Source organism: Leucopleurus acutus (genome assembly GCF_964270905.1).
Source record: "Leucopleurus acutus genome assembly, chromosome: 8".
NCBI classification, from domain to species: Eukaryota; Metazoa; Chordata; class Mammalia; order Artiodactyla; family Delphinidae; genus Leucopleurus; species Leucopleurus acutus.
The window spans coordinates 82,017,365-82,030,921 of record NC_139151.1 but is presented as its reverse complement, the minus strand read 5'-3'; the positions used below and the strand labels follow the sequence as shown (position 1 = coordinate 82,030,921).

Sequence of the window (13,557 nt, the reverse complement as noted above, 5' to 3'; positions counted from 1 at the left end):
TATTCAGGCAGGTCAACTTCGATGGCCTGATCTGAATAAAATGGATAAAGGCAGGCACCTCTTTGTCTGACAATTTTAAAATAATGCTATTTGAATAACGAGAAGTTAGAGAGCCTTCCAAATTAATCTAGTCTGGAAAAAACCAAAAATGCCATCAAGTAACAGGACAATTTGCATATAAAACACAAAGGTTGGCAGATTAGATGAAAGGTCAGTTCAGCAAAAAAAATATGTCAGACAATCTCATAACATAGGTAACAGAGGACGGAACTTGGAAACTACTATTGGATTCTCAGAAAGAGATGAGTTTGTTGGCAATGCGTAAATGTCATCACGATTTTCTGTGGCTGTTCATTTTGGTGGCTACTTCTTTACGCTGAGTCTCCAAAATTTGATTTAAAAGACACTGAAGAGGCTGTCTTCCTGAGAAAGATTTACTTTGCAGCAGTTTTACTTTTTTTTTTTTTCTTAACTGATCTGAAGGGGAGAAATGTACTTCCTTCACCTTGTTTCCCAGTCTCACCCATTCCATCCCTGAACCAAAGCTCTGAAATGGAAAAAAACAAGAAGCCAAGGCCTCTTGCAAGAGCAGTGGTACCTAAAGACAGGGTTTACAGTGAGTCCATCATCATGAATGATTAAAGGAGGACCAGCAGCTAAAGCATGACTTGTACAAATAGAGTTGCTCAAAGGTTCACGCAGGTAGGACCTGCCTTGGAGCAGATTACTGTCCAGGAAAACATTTCAGCCCGTTCCGGCCTTGGGAGCACAGGTGAGTCTGGGGATGCAGTATCAGGCCAGTGTGTTCACAGAGCCATGATGTTGAAATTGTGGGGCATCTCAAAAACTTCCAGCGTGTGCAGTACTGGGAATTTGCAGGCTTCTTAATACATCTTTCATCTGTATTTTAAGTGCAGGGAGTTGTGCAAAATATCATCATTCTATCCAAGTAGCTTGCAACATACATCACAGTCTTATTGCCTTATGCTAGTGCAGATTATAAGCTCTGCATGCATTTAAGAGAGGCTTCCTATTTTCTATGAGCTCTTCACTGTAGCCTTGCAAATAACTGAGGCCAAAGGCATTTCACAGAGCATTGTGGGCTAATAATCAAGGATATCTATTGATGCTTGGCCACAGTGTTTTCGGTTTCGTCTTCCTGCAGTGTTGTTTTCTGACTGCTTTCACCTCTCTCCTAAGTCTCCCCCTTAACCCACATGCTATATATACAATTTTAATACTTTTATTAAATTTTAAAAATTTAAAAATTTTATACAATTTTTCAGCAATTTGCATTGCTGATATCCAAGTGGGCCTATGATAAAACTTGCCTTCCCTTCCAACCAATATAATTCTCTCCCACACTATAAGCTTCATTAATTGAATCATTGATTCTGGCTTGCTGGTAAGGACCAATTCTTACAACAAATGTATCCCATTTCCTGCTAGTGGTAACTTTCATTCTTCCTGGAATAGCAGGCAACATTAATTTTGCATCGGACCTAGGAGTCTCAGGAAGCTGGAATTATAGGCACCATCGTCCCGCCCTTTTCCTCCTCAAAATAAAATGAAATAAAATAAAACGAGCCCCTGCCCAGTGGCGAGGCTTGAGGGATGGATAATGACAAAGAAGAGAAAAAGGCATTAATTTCAGGATGGGGGCAGCTGCCCGGCACTATCTCCCTTTGGATTTTGGTTCTTATAGCATCACGGTGAGTTATTAATATGTATGGTCCGTACTTTATTCAAACATTATAAATCTATGCAGAAGTCTGGTGTTTGGGTTTTCCTTTATAGCTTTCATTCTTCTTCCCAGAATTATCTCATTTTGATCGGGAAACTTCTGCATAAAAAACACACATGGAGAACTCACATTTCCATACCATAAATATTAAAAGGGGGTTAAGCTTTACAGTTTCTTCTCCCACCCCAACGGGAGGAAATTTAGCCTTCTAATCAGGGGGCCATTCTTAATGTTCTTTTTATTCGCAAGCCAAAAGGTAAACTTTAACTTGCCGTATGCAATTGCACTGTGTAGTTCCTTTCATTTATGTAAATTGTGAAGTGCTTGGCTATGCCATGTCTTTTGTATGAAGCTTCTACTAAAAAATCTTAGCAGTTATCTGAGTTGTTAAGAATAGTTGGTCAGCTTATTTTTTAAGGGTCAAAACCAAGCCCAGACCTTTTTAAGGCTCGTGATTAAAGTACTTTTTGCTGGATAATTATAAAGTATAGATTCGTCACAGTGTGGATTCATCACAGTGACTCTGTAGCAGCCAGAAAAGGGAAATGAAACTAGCAAACTTAATGTCTCCTTAGTAGCTTTTTAGCTTCTGAGCAGCTTCCTAGCTCCCGTTTATTGTCATTTTTGTTAGCATAAAAAAGTCGTCATAAATTTCGGTTCCCATGGAAATAGAAAGGAATGCGTGAGCTATCTCATTTGGGGATACTGTCTGCTAACCACGCAGTCTCTGCAGTTGTACTTCGTGATGGGAAATGTACATGCTAATTGGTGCTTTTTTTTTCTTATTTCAGGAAACCTGCCATATGAATATAAAATAGTGATTGCTGGGAATCATGAACTGACATTTGATAAGGAATTCATGGCAGACCTTGTTAAACAGGACTACTACCGTTTCCCCTCTGTGTCCAAATTGAAACCAGAGGACTTTGACAACGTTCAGTCCCTCCTGACAAACAGTATTTACTTACAAGACTCGGAGGTAACAGTGAAGGGATTCAGGATATACGGTGCACCTTGGTAAGTGTTCATTCCAACAGTCTTCCCCTCTGTTTTTTTAGCTCAGCACTCAGAAAGCATGGTTCTGGCTTAGGTGCCTTAAACCAAAAGGATAAAGATGAAGAGAAACCTTCTGGCTGTATTTAGAACATAACACATATTTCGGCACTGCTGCAAAACACGATGCTTGTTGTTTTCATTGTGATGCAGATTTCTTTAGGCAAGATCAATGGGAGCATGGCTTTGGTAGATACGTGTCTGTTTGTGCGACCGGGGCTGCATGTGTGTCTGTGGGACACAGAAGGATTTGGTGGAAGGTCACTGTGTTACCCTTCATGCAGATTCAGACACTCTGAACATTCCATCAGCCTACGTGACTCGTTCCCTTCTCATTTTACATTGGAAGCACTCATAAAATATCTTGCTTACATTAGAGTTGCTCAAATCTTGCTACACATAAGAATCACCTGACCAACTCTGAAGAAATACAGATTTTGAAGCCATATCCCCCTGAGACTCTGATTCTCCTTCCTGAGGTGGAGCCCAGTGACCTGTATTTTTAAAGCTCCCCAGGCAAGACTGAAGCACAGACAGTTTGGAAGTTACTGGTTGAGAGCTCAGTCCTAGAATTCTCAGTACTGAAATTCTCAGCTCTAGAAAACTTGAAGCAGGCGTGTATTCCTTGGGACCAGACAAGGAAACATTTTGACCTTGGCTCTATCGGTTGTCAGTTGTCTGGATTTGAAGAAGTTAATTCATAGAGAAGGAACCTCAGTGAAAATAATACCTACTTTTAGAGGGTTATTATGCGGATTAAATTAGGTGATGTTTGCAATGGATTGAGAAGAGCGCCTGGTGATTTGCTTAGAATAACAATTACCATTTGTGAGGCCTTAGCTCTGCCACGAGATATTTATGGGAACTTGAGCAAGTCACTTAGCCTCTAGAGCCAGTTTTTTCATCTCTAAAATGGGAGTGTTAGATCAGAAGATCAGTAGCAGAGGAGTCTTGGATTTTTCTTTATTTGCTTTCTTACTTTTTGAGAGCCCTGTGTGTATATAGAGCAGAAAAACTAATCTTTACTCACTTAACCTGGAAAAGTATCCCAGTCCTGCCTTAGGAGTTGCGGATAAGGCTGGAAAAGGACAGAGTGAATTCAGATTGGCCACCCCACTCAACAGTTTGGATTGTCTTCTGTAAAAGAGAAAGTTGAGATATTTCCTGTCATTTGGTTTTCTAGCCAAATTTGGTTTTCATCAGTCCAGAAGGACTGATGAGTGGATACAGGAAGTATATTTCCATTTAAAATCAACCTGACCGTGATTCTGAACTCTTAATTGAGTACTTAACCAAATGTCAGGCACTAGGTCCTTTATACCTATTATCTCATTTTCTTCAAGCTACCTTTAAGAGACAGCCACTATTGTGATTCTCATCCGGCAGATGAGAAAACTCGGGCACAGAAAGGTTAAGTAACGCTTCAAGAATCACACGGATTCTAAGTGGTAGCATCCTAATTTCAGTCTGGCTGCAGGGTACATGGTATGCCTGAGGTGGTGGTGGTGGTAGTGCTGTGGTAATTGGTGGTTATAATCTGCAGTGTTTATATCCAGCTGTATGAATGCACGTCAATTAGTTCTTTTTATATGTGACAAGGTGGTAAAGGGCAAGAGAACAAACAATAGAAATTAGCCCTATCAAACAATAATCTGAAAGCTGATCTTGGGGTAATGTAGGATGTCGATATCAGCATTTCTGGGTAAAGGGCAGGAGAGAGAGCACTTTTTCGCTTCACAGCTCACTTCTTAATGACTATGCAGTAGTTGAGAAATGACCTCTAATTGGAAGAGAAGCTCTACTTGGAGTTGAGATGATTTTTTCAATGATTTAAGATGATTTTTGAAAAATCTTCAGAGCCCAGAACATTTAAGCCCATTCCTGAACAGACAGGACTTTCAGAGGTTCCCTGGATTGATGGTTGTTGGTGTGATGACAGCAAGCTTCCTCCATTATCTGAACAGGTCCAGATCTGTTTAGGATAGGGTTTAGCTCAACCAGATTATGGCTGTGATGCATGAGGGAGTGATTTTGAATTCCGAGGCAGATCGTGTAGCAACTCAAGAAATAACAAAACATAATAGTTCCAACATGGGAAGTAATGGGGCGTAATTTGGTTTTGGTGGTGGTACAAACTTCGGACAAAGTTTATGTCTGAACTGGATTGATCTCATTCAAAATGTTTTATTTTAATATTGGAGAAACTGGTAAAGTCAAGAAAACACTCAGCATTAGTCTTCTAAAATGTTACCCTGAAGTTGTTTTTTACACACAGTTTATTGGGATTTCTAGAAAGTTTGAACTATTTCCTTTCTTTTTACAATGAGGGAGATCGTTAAATGGAATTTATCTCACCCATAGGAATTGTTGATACTTTGTCTTTTTACCAAGAATACAGGGGTTGATGAAAAGGAAATTGCAATTTTGTCATATTTTTATGATGAAAATTAGTATTAATATTTAAAAATAATAATTACAATAGTTAAAAAATAATATTTTCAGAACTGCTGTAATCTGAACATTGATTTAGGAATGCCTATGTTAGCATTTCTATGCAAGGAGAACAGATTTTCCCATTTCTACTACTTATTTATTCAGCCTTGGGACCTTGGGCATTTTTCTGAATGTCTCCATGCCTCCGTTTTCTCATCTCTAAAGTGAGAAATAGCAATATTACTTCTCTCTCATGGTTGTTATAAGTGAGTTAATGCATGCAGAAGACTTCCTGGCATAGAGTAAGTACTGGATAAGTGTTAGCTATTACTGATGTAGCAGGGTTGGTGTTTCCAATGTACTTTGTACCTTTGTCCACCTTCACATGGAGACAATTGCACTAGGAGTCAGATGGGCTGGCTTCTAGCCTTAGTTCAGTCTCTGCTGATTGCACAACAAATCCCTTCTCTATTTTGTAAAACAGGGGTAGTGAGGTCTGCCCCACTTTCTCTCTGATGCCACTCACTTCAATAGTCACCAAAATTAGAATCTTTAAAGAGCATACATATTTGCGGGCATGCTTGATTATTTTAATATCTTGTACAATTTTTAGCTTCTTTCACTAGTAAGAATTTGACTGGAAGCAAATCTGGGGGGGGGGGTGGAATTTATACTAGAGCTGCTACTCGTCTCCTATGAGACATAAGGATTTTCCATCCTAAGATTCACACATAGGTGGACATCTGCTTAGTAACCCATTAGATACTCCAACTCCAAAATAATGTGAATGGTTTTAACTTTGATTTCCATGCTTTTCCTGTAACTTTTCTGGAGGGAATATTAAGTTCTGATTTACTGATATTGCTAGTGGTTTTCATTTAAAAACAGAAATCAAGATAAGAACCTTGATACTAAGGATTTCCATCCTGTCACAGGTTTCTCAAAAGTAATTACCATCTCTGTGATAAACCATAATGGAAAAGAATATAAAAGAAGAACGTCTATATGTGTATCACTGAGTCACCTTGCTGTACAGCAGAGATTGCCACAACTTTTTAAATCAGCTAGACTTCAATCAAAAAAAAAAATTTTTTTTTAAGTAGTTGCTGTCTGACCAGGGAGAGAGCTTATTAACTCATGTATTTACAAAATGTGGATTGTGACTCAGTTTCACTCTAAACAAGGTGTATTAGCTCATATTCATTACATGTTTATAACTTGTAGCACCGCTGAAAGCTTCCTAAAGACCAGAGAGAATTAACGCAGCGTCTCCTAACTTACAATTTAGGAGGAATTTGTATGTGGAAAATAACTTACAACAATCCTGAGCAGTCATGTGTGTTTGCAATTGGAGCACACTGTCGTGCCAATTAGATCGGCAAAGAAGAGGGTTTGGATGTGGTTTGATGGGTCTGGGAAAATCCAACGGTCTACACTGAAGAAGTTGTAAATGGGGTGCCTTATCCTGGAAGAAAGGTGCTCCCTTGGAAGGAAGGCAAGAGTTGACCCGTTCTCAAGGGGCAGCCCGGCCTGAGAAGGCCTTCCACCCGGTTCTGTGGCTTCTGTGTGTATTCCTTCGGCACCTCATTCTTCCAAGAATCGTGAAGAAAGGAGTCAGGCGTGATGTATTGTCATGGGACTAACAGTTCAGTCACAGTTTTTCTTAACTTCTCCTATTACACTTTTCCCTCCCTCTCTGGGGGACAGAAGAGGGTCTTGTGTGGCCTAGCAGTTAGATCTGCCCAGGACTTTGCTCTCATAGCAGCACAGCTCGTGGATTTCTTGTATCCCTTGTGTTGATTTTTTGCCACCGAGGTGCTTCCTGATCTCCTTTCGTGATCACTTTCAGCTTTCGATCCCAAAAATGTCTTTTCCAAAGGCTGACTGTGGTCAGAAAAAGGAGACAAAATTCTAATCTGTCAAATATCAACCACTGATATTTATGCTAATTCACTGCTTGTCTGGCCAGGGTGGTGGGGAGGTGGCGTTTTGAAATCATCTCTGTATTTTTGGTTACTGGATCTGTAGCCAGCATTTTAGTGCAAGTAGAGTTCCGTAAACTCACTCGTGGGACTGGGCATTTAAAAATCGACTAGCCCCTTCTTTTTTCTGATTTCATTTGCTCTTTAGCTACTAAGATGCTTATGTAGAAAAAAAAATCCAGGTGCAAACGGATCGGCAGCCAAGCCACAAAAAGTAAAAAAAAGTCTGTCTTGCTCCGACCTGAGCGTGGCAGTTGTATTGTACAGCAGTGCACCTTGTTCCCCTCCTGAACAGAAACGCAGAGCTAGTCTCCTGTGACTTTTAACGAATATGAGCGGGGCTTTCCAATGTCCAGGAATTTGATCTCTACGCTGACCAAGGGGTCAGGAACAAAGAGCACACTTTCTCATGTTAGAGTAGACCCAGGTGTAATTTGTCAGATTTAGTAATTGTAGAGGAAGTGCCTTAACTTCTGCAGCAGGAAAATTAGATCGAGCCTAGGCAGCGTAATTCTAAAATGGCTGAAATAGCAAGAGAAAGTCCATTGAGCTGCATTTTCAAAGGAAGTGTGTGCAGGGTATTTTTTTTTTTTTCCTTCCTCTCTCCCCCTCATTTTGGATCATCAACGTGTTGACTTTGTCCATTCCTTCAGATGTAATTTTCTCAGCGTTTTTCAAAGTGGGAGTTAAGCATTGATTCCACTCTCTGCAGCCTTTATAATTGTGTTTGCATCCAAACAGCTACAAGGTTGCTCACGTTTCCTTGTTCTGATCAGCACAATGGTACTGTAAGCTTACCCTGTCAGAAAGCGTCAGGTATTTTTATTTCCTACTATAAGGTTTGTAATGCATCATGTATTTCGCTGACAGTCTTCAAGTTCTTGCAATAGCGAAAAAATTAACAGCAGATACTGAGTGAGAGGATGAGAAAACCAATTGGCAACTCATGATAGAATTCAGATCTGGGGATGGGTGGAATGGGCTCATTTATTTTATTTTCAAGTCATACTTAGTAATTAACTTGGGCCAAAAAGAAAAAAAGGGAAGAAGAAGAAGAAAAGAAAGAAACATCTCCACGTTCAGCAGGAAAGTCCTTTCACACTAAAGAACAGGACTGTACGAACAAGACTGATTCTGTGCCACGATTTCAGGGATTCCAGCTTTTCTTCAGGAGGGCTCAGGAAGGTATTGGCACAGAAACAGGTCTGTGTGTGTGTGTGTTAAACAAATACGCACTCTCCTTCTACATGATTCTGTTCCAGGGCCCAGGCTAACGTTTCATTTTTCTTGGCGTGAGGCCCACGGACTCTCCCATTCTGAAACCTGTGGCGGGTCTGTCCTGCTCTAGAATTACAGGCTCTGTTTACATTTTCGCCTGCCTCAGAATGCAGCTGACTGCTCTGAAAGCTGCACGGGATCAGCTTCATTTCTGGTTTAACAACCACGCTGTTTATTTGGAAAAGGAGAAAGCAAACCCTGTCCGCCTGCTTCCTACCTTCCATTGCTAGCCATATCAGTACATACCTTGGCAAAAGCTGGTTTATGTGGAGTTTAGGACGTTGGAGGCAACTCATACCTTTCCGCCTGCTTGTCGTGTGCCTTTAGCTGATGTGTTGGTGGTGGTCGTATAGACGAATGTGGAGGGCGGTATACAAGTGTTCCTGGGCATTCAGTTATGCTTAATATCAGCCACTGGCATAATTTAAATTTTTGCCTGCACATTCTGAGAGACCAACTCAATTAGCAAACGACGATAGTAAACTTCTATTTGGATGATATATTTCACTTAGAGAGCTTGTACATGTGTTATCTCCTTTGGGCTTCACAACAATTCTAAATAATTAAAACTTAAAACCAATTCTAAACAATTCAAAGGCAAAGGGCATGTATTCATAAGAATTATTAATACTAGCCAGCATTTACAAGTGCTTGTACGTTGTGACAGTGCTGCCTGGTGTTGCCTCCTATTGACAGAAGAAACCAAGGTCGAGTTTTGGCAGAAAAGGCGACTTGCCCAAAGTTAGTTTGGGGAGAAATAGGACTAGAATCCCGCCTTCCTTTGCTGAGCTCTTGAGGCTGAGCTGGGATATCCTAGTAACCGCACATGTCACTCTACTCCTTGACCTGAGGCAACTCAGGAAATGGCCACTTAGAAGCCTTGGCTGTTCCCATCTAGTTGCAAAAAGGACACACAGAAATCCAGGCCAGTCCTCTCAGGAGCTCTCAGGCTTCAGTGATGGGGTGCTTGAAGCGGGGGGACAATGGGATGTTGGGGGGACAGAACAAAAGAATGATCTTCTGCACGGTGTGCTCCAGAGCCTAGGGTTTAAAAAATGAGGATCTATACCTGTGCGTCATAAGACATGGATCAGCTCCTCTGGTGTTTCTGTTCCATGGCGACAACTTCCATTTCCTCTGCACACACGTTAGAGGGGCAAGTATCGGGTGTACATGGCTATTTCCCGCTGAAGCACCACGGAGCAGTTGAGAGACACGGCAGCCCCGGGCACGTGCACCGAGAAGGAAGTGCTGACCGTGCTTCCCCACGGAAGTCGGGCTGGTGTGGACCCACACACCATGCTCCAGGCAGACCTGGACTTCCACGATGAGACCCTGCCGGCTCGCTGCTGGGTGTTCTTTCATTTTCTCATGTTACACTGACAGGTTCCTTTTTAACCCAGAGTTGCTGCTGGGGGAGGGAAGGAGAGGATACAGTGGCTCTAAGCTCCACAAGGGCGGGGACCCTGTCAGCTTTGTTCTCCATGCATACCCTAGGCCAGCCCAGGGCCTGGCACACAGTGGGTGCTCAGTCTGTTTCTGCTGAATGAATGAATGAGGGTGGTAGTGGTAAAGATGTGTCTGTGGCTGCCTGACTGAAGGTCCACACCTATGAGACACCCAGTTGCAAAAGAAAAAACATTTCCAAGACAAGATCAAGCATAGCCATGAATCTGCAAGGACAGCTAGAGATGGTAGAGCAAAGTGGAACCAAACAAAGCACTAACCTACGTCCCTGAGCTCTTCATGAACATGTCTAGATCCTTCCCGAACATTCGGAAAGATAGAGTGCACGGCATCTCTCCAGGTGAGCATGGTCAGGGAGCAGCGGGACAGACCTATCTAGAAGGCAGCGAGAATTTTCAAAGAAAGGCTCAAACAGTATTTTTAGACTCTTAATTGTCATTTCTGTACCTCATTTGCCTTATCCCCATGCTCTGAGTAGATACAGACATTTCTATTAGATTTGGAGACTACGTCTTCAAGCTACAGTAAAAGTAGCCAGTGTAAAGTGTGAGTTTGGTTGGAAGCTAAACCGAGTGGGCCCTCAGAATGTCCTTTGGACGTTAGAAACCAGTTATTAAACATGCAGTATTCTCTTTTCTCAATGGTTGAGTTCTCAATGGTTGAATTCTTTGAGTTGAATTAAAGCCATACAGATTCTGTACCATTTATTTTCAAGCTATTTGGCAAACATGTATTTCTTATTTAATCCTTTGAATTGTAAGTGTAATGTGAATTTCTGCAGATATTACCAGGTGGTGAGCCCACTGGCGTCCCTTTGACAGTTGTGACCCATATTTGCTGGGTTCCAGGCACTGCTGCTGCTCTGCCTTCCTGCATACATTTACCCTATAGCTCAGGTGTGCTCACAAGGAAGTCCACGTAACTACACAGGTAGGTTCCTTGAATCCTCCTGATGATCCGTAGTGAGGGTGAATGGACTTCGGAGCCCACAGCTCGGAGGTTGCCACTTCTACCTAGTGCTCCGTTTTTGCCGGGAACCTCACCTGCATGGCCTCAGGTCGCCCCTTTGCCCTTTTTGGTGAGTCTGCCTGCTGCCAGAGTTGTTTCACAACAGAGTCACGATGATCAAAGCCATGCTGTGTTCTGCGCTCGACAGGGGAAAGGCCCTGTGCCCTTCTAGGCTGCTGTGTAAGAGGGCCATCAGAGGATGTCACTCAGCTTCCCAGAGAGTCACCGGTATACCCGTGGGAGGCTTGTTGGGAGACAGGACTAAAACATGCTGTGCTCAGGGACATCCCTCTGACAGTGAAGGGTTTGTTGAAACTGGCTGAGCTCTTCTTGCTGATTCCCTCTTTCCTTAAAACATCAGTTCCTCAGGTTAACAAACTTCTGGCTGGGCCTCCCCAGCAGGGAGACACCCCCTGAAAGGTCTGGCCCCCAGGCTGGACATAGCTTAAACAGCTGCAGCCCTGTTCTACCTACTGTCGGGGGAAGTACTGTGTGTATAGAGGCCGCAGGCTTTAGCCTTTAGAAGCAGCTGTCCCCAGTGAGCTTGTGTCTCATTTTTATCATTTAGAACTCATTTACCTTCTTAAGCAAGTTGTTTCATCTCTGAGCCACAGTTTCATCTGTGAAATGGGTATGCAAAGAATAACAACTACTATTCCTTAAGCATCACCCACATACTGGTATTTTACATAAAATAGTTTTTAAGCCTCACAGCCACCCTGTAAAGAAAGTAATACTTCCCCCATTTGGGAGATGATAAAATTGAAGTTTTATGATGGAAATAGAGAAGTTAAATAACTACACAAGGACACTCATTTCCTAAGTAGCAGAACTGGAAGTCTAACCTCAAAGCCTTAATTTTTTCACTGCTCTGTGTATGTTTCGTGGGATTAAAATGCGATCATGTATGTCAAGTTCCTGGCACTCAGTAAATGCTCAATAAATATTATTTTCTTCCCTGGAAAGTAATAGTTGTGTAGTTTTGTGATGGCTCTTTTTGTTTGTTTGTCTGTCTGTTTTCTTGTCTTTTTTTATGGTGGTATATCAGGGTGGAAGGGGAGAAGCAAAACGGGACAGAAAGGAGGTGAATAAAAAACTTAGTCTAGGAAAATAGTTACCCCTATGTGTGTGTGTGTGTATGTGAGGGAGGTGGGGAGAGAAAAGAATTTTTAAAAGCAAACATTGTATGGTTTCATTGCACAGCAAGTTGCTAATGATCTGGATAAGTGGAAACCATTTAGGAAAGGAACCCCATATATCGGCAGCATGTGGTCAAAGGACGTGGAAGAGTGAATAGATGTCTGTTAAATGAAGACATATGGGGCATTTTAAGGTCACTTACATGGAGCATCATTTTAAATGTATGAGTAACGCTTGGTACTAGTTTTCACCCAGGAAAAAAATAAAGGTAATCTTGGATGGGAACTATAAATTGAAAGTGGAATGTTCCGTGAGGGCTGCTCAAACAGGAAGTTAGTGGCAAATCGGAAAGCTTTTGGATTAGCAGAATGTGTCTGCATTCTGTGAAGAGCAGAAAAAATGAGTTTGAAAATCTGCTTTAATTCAGGAGAGGATATAGGAAGATTGTTTTGCACAAATATTAGAAAAGATCAGCTAGGTTAAAGTGTAAATACGATTACCGTTACTAACAATGTCCAAGTATGAAATTTGCAGCAAAAAATGAAAAATAAATGAAGAAAAGCACCTGGTATATAAAAACCTAATGTCTGGCATGGTAGGTTTAGGATGGATCACATTTTTTAAAAAAAGCAGTGCTAACAGGGAGATCAGCTCGGTGCTTTGTGACCACCTAGAGGGGTGAGATAGGGACGGTGGGAGGGAGACCCAAGAGGGAGGAGATCTGGGGATATACGTATATGTATAGCTGATTCACTTGGTTATAAAGCAGAAACTAACACACCATTATAAAGCAATTATACTCCAATAAAGATGTTTTTTAAAAAAATTTAATTTAATTTAATTTTTTAAAAAAACAGTGCTAAAATTTCATAGAACCTACAGTAAATCAACATTGAAGACTAAGTAAAACCAATGCTATGTGTGTAAAGGAAAAAAAAGAGGTCAGAGCTGACACACTGATTTTCCACCTTCTCCTAAAATTTGTTATGAACTTCTTTTACATATGATGTACAAAATGATGGCATATAAAACTAAGTGCCTCTGATGCCTGCCTGGCTCTATAACTGGAGATGACTGTTTCTCTCACTACATTTCAAGCTACTTTATGCAATGAAATGACGGGACATATCAATTTTAATTCTAAATCCAGTAAGGTATGCTGACTTTCCGTGCCACACAAGACTCCATAAGCAATGGGAAGTAGCTTAAAGCATCATAATTCCAGAAATAGGATTATCAAAAACAGAAACTAGGGGAAAAAAAAGTTTTTATTGTCTTATTGATTTAAAAGTCCAACCCCTCAAATCACTAGGCCATAACTGGGGCCTTTATTTTCATTTTCAATCAAGAATTAATAGAAAAAACCTTCTTGCTTTGATCTTTTCAGAACGAAATAAAAGCTGCTAGACTAAAACCTAATCAGAAATGGTTGATGGAAAAACTAGTTGGAAA

The 13,557-nt window shown here is 41.3% G+C and overlaps 1 protein-coding gene across 1 annotated transcript in view; it reads left to right on the top strand.

Moving 5' to 3' along the window:
• MPPED2 (metallophosphoesterase domain containing 2) overlaps positions 1–13,557 on the top strand; it is a gene marked incomplete at its 3' end in the record, with an annotated part of 166,949 nt that overhangs the window by 80,354 nt on the left and 73,038 nt on the right. The window contains exon 3 of the mRNA XM_082844359.1: positions 2,536–2,761. Within this exon, the coding sequence (XP_082700485.1) occupies positions 2,536–2,761 (226 nt within the window). The remainder of the gene's footprint in view (positions 1–2,535; positions 2,762–13,557) is intronic.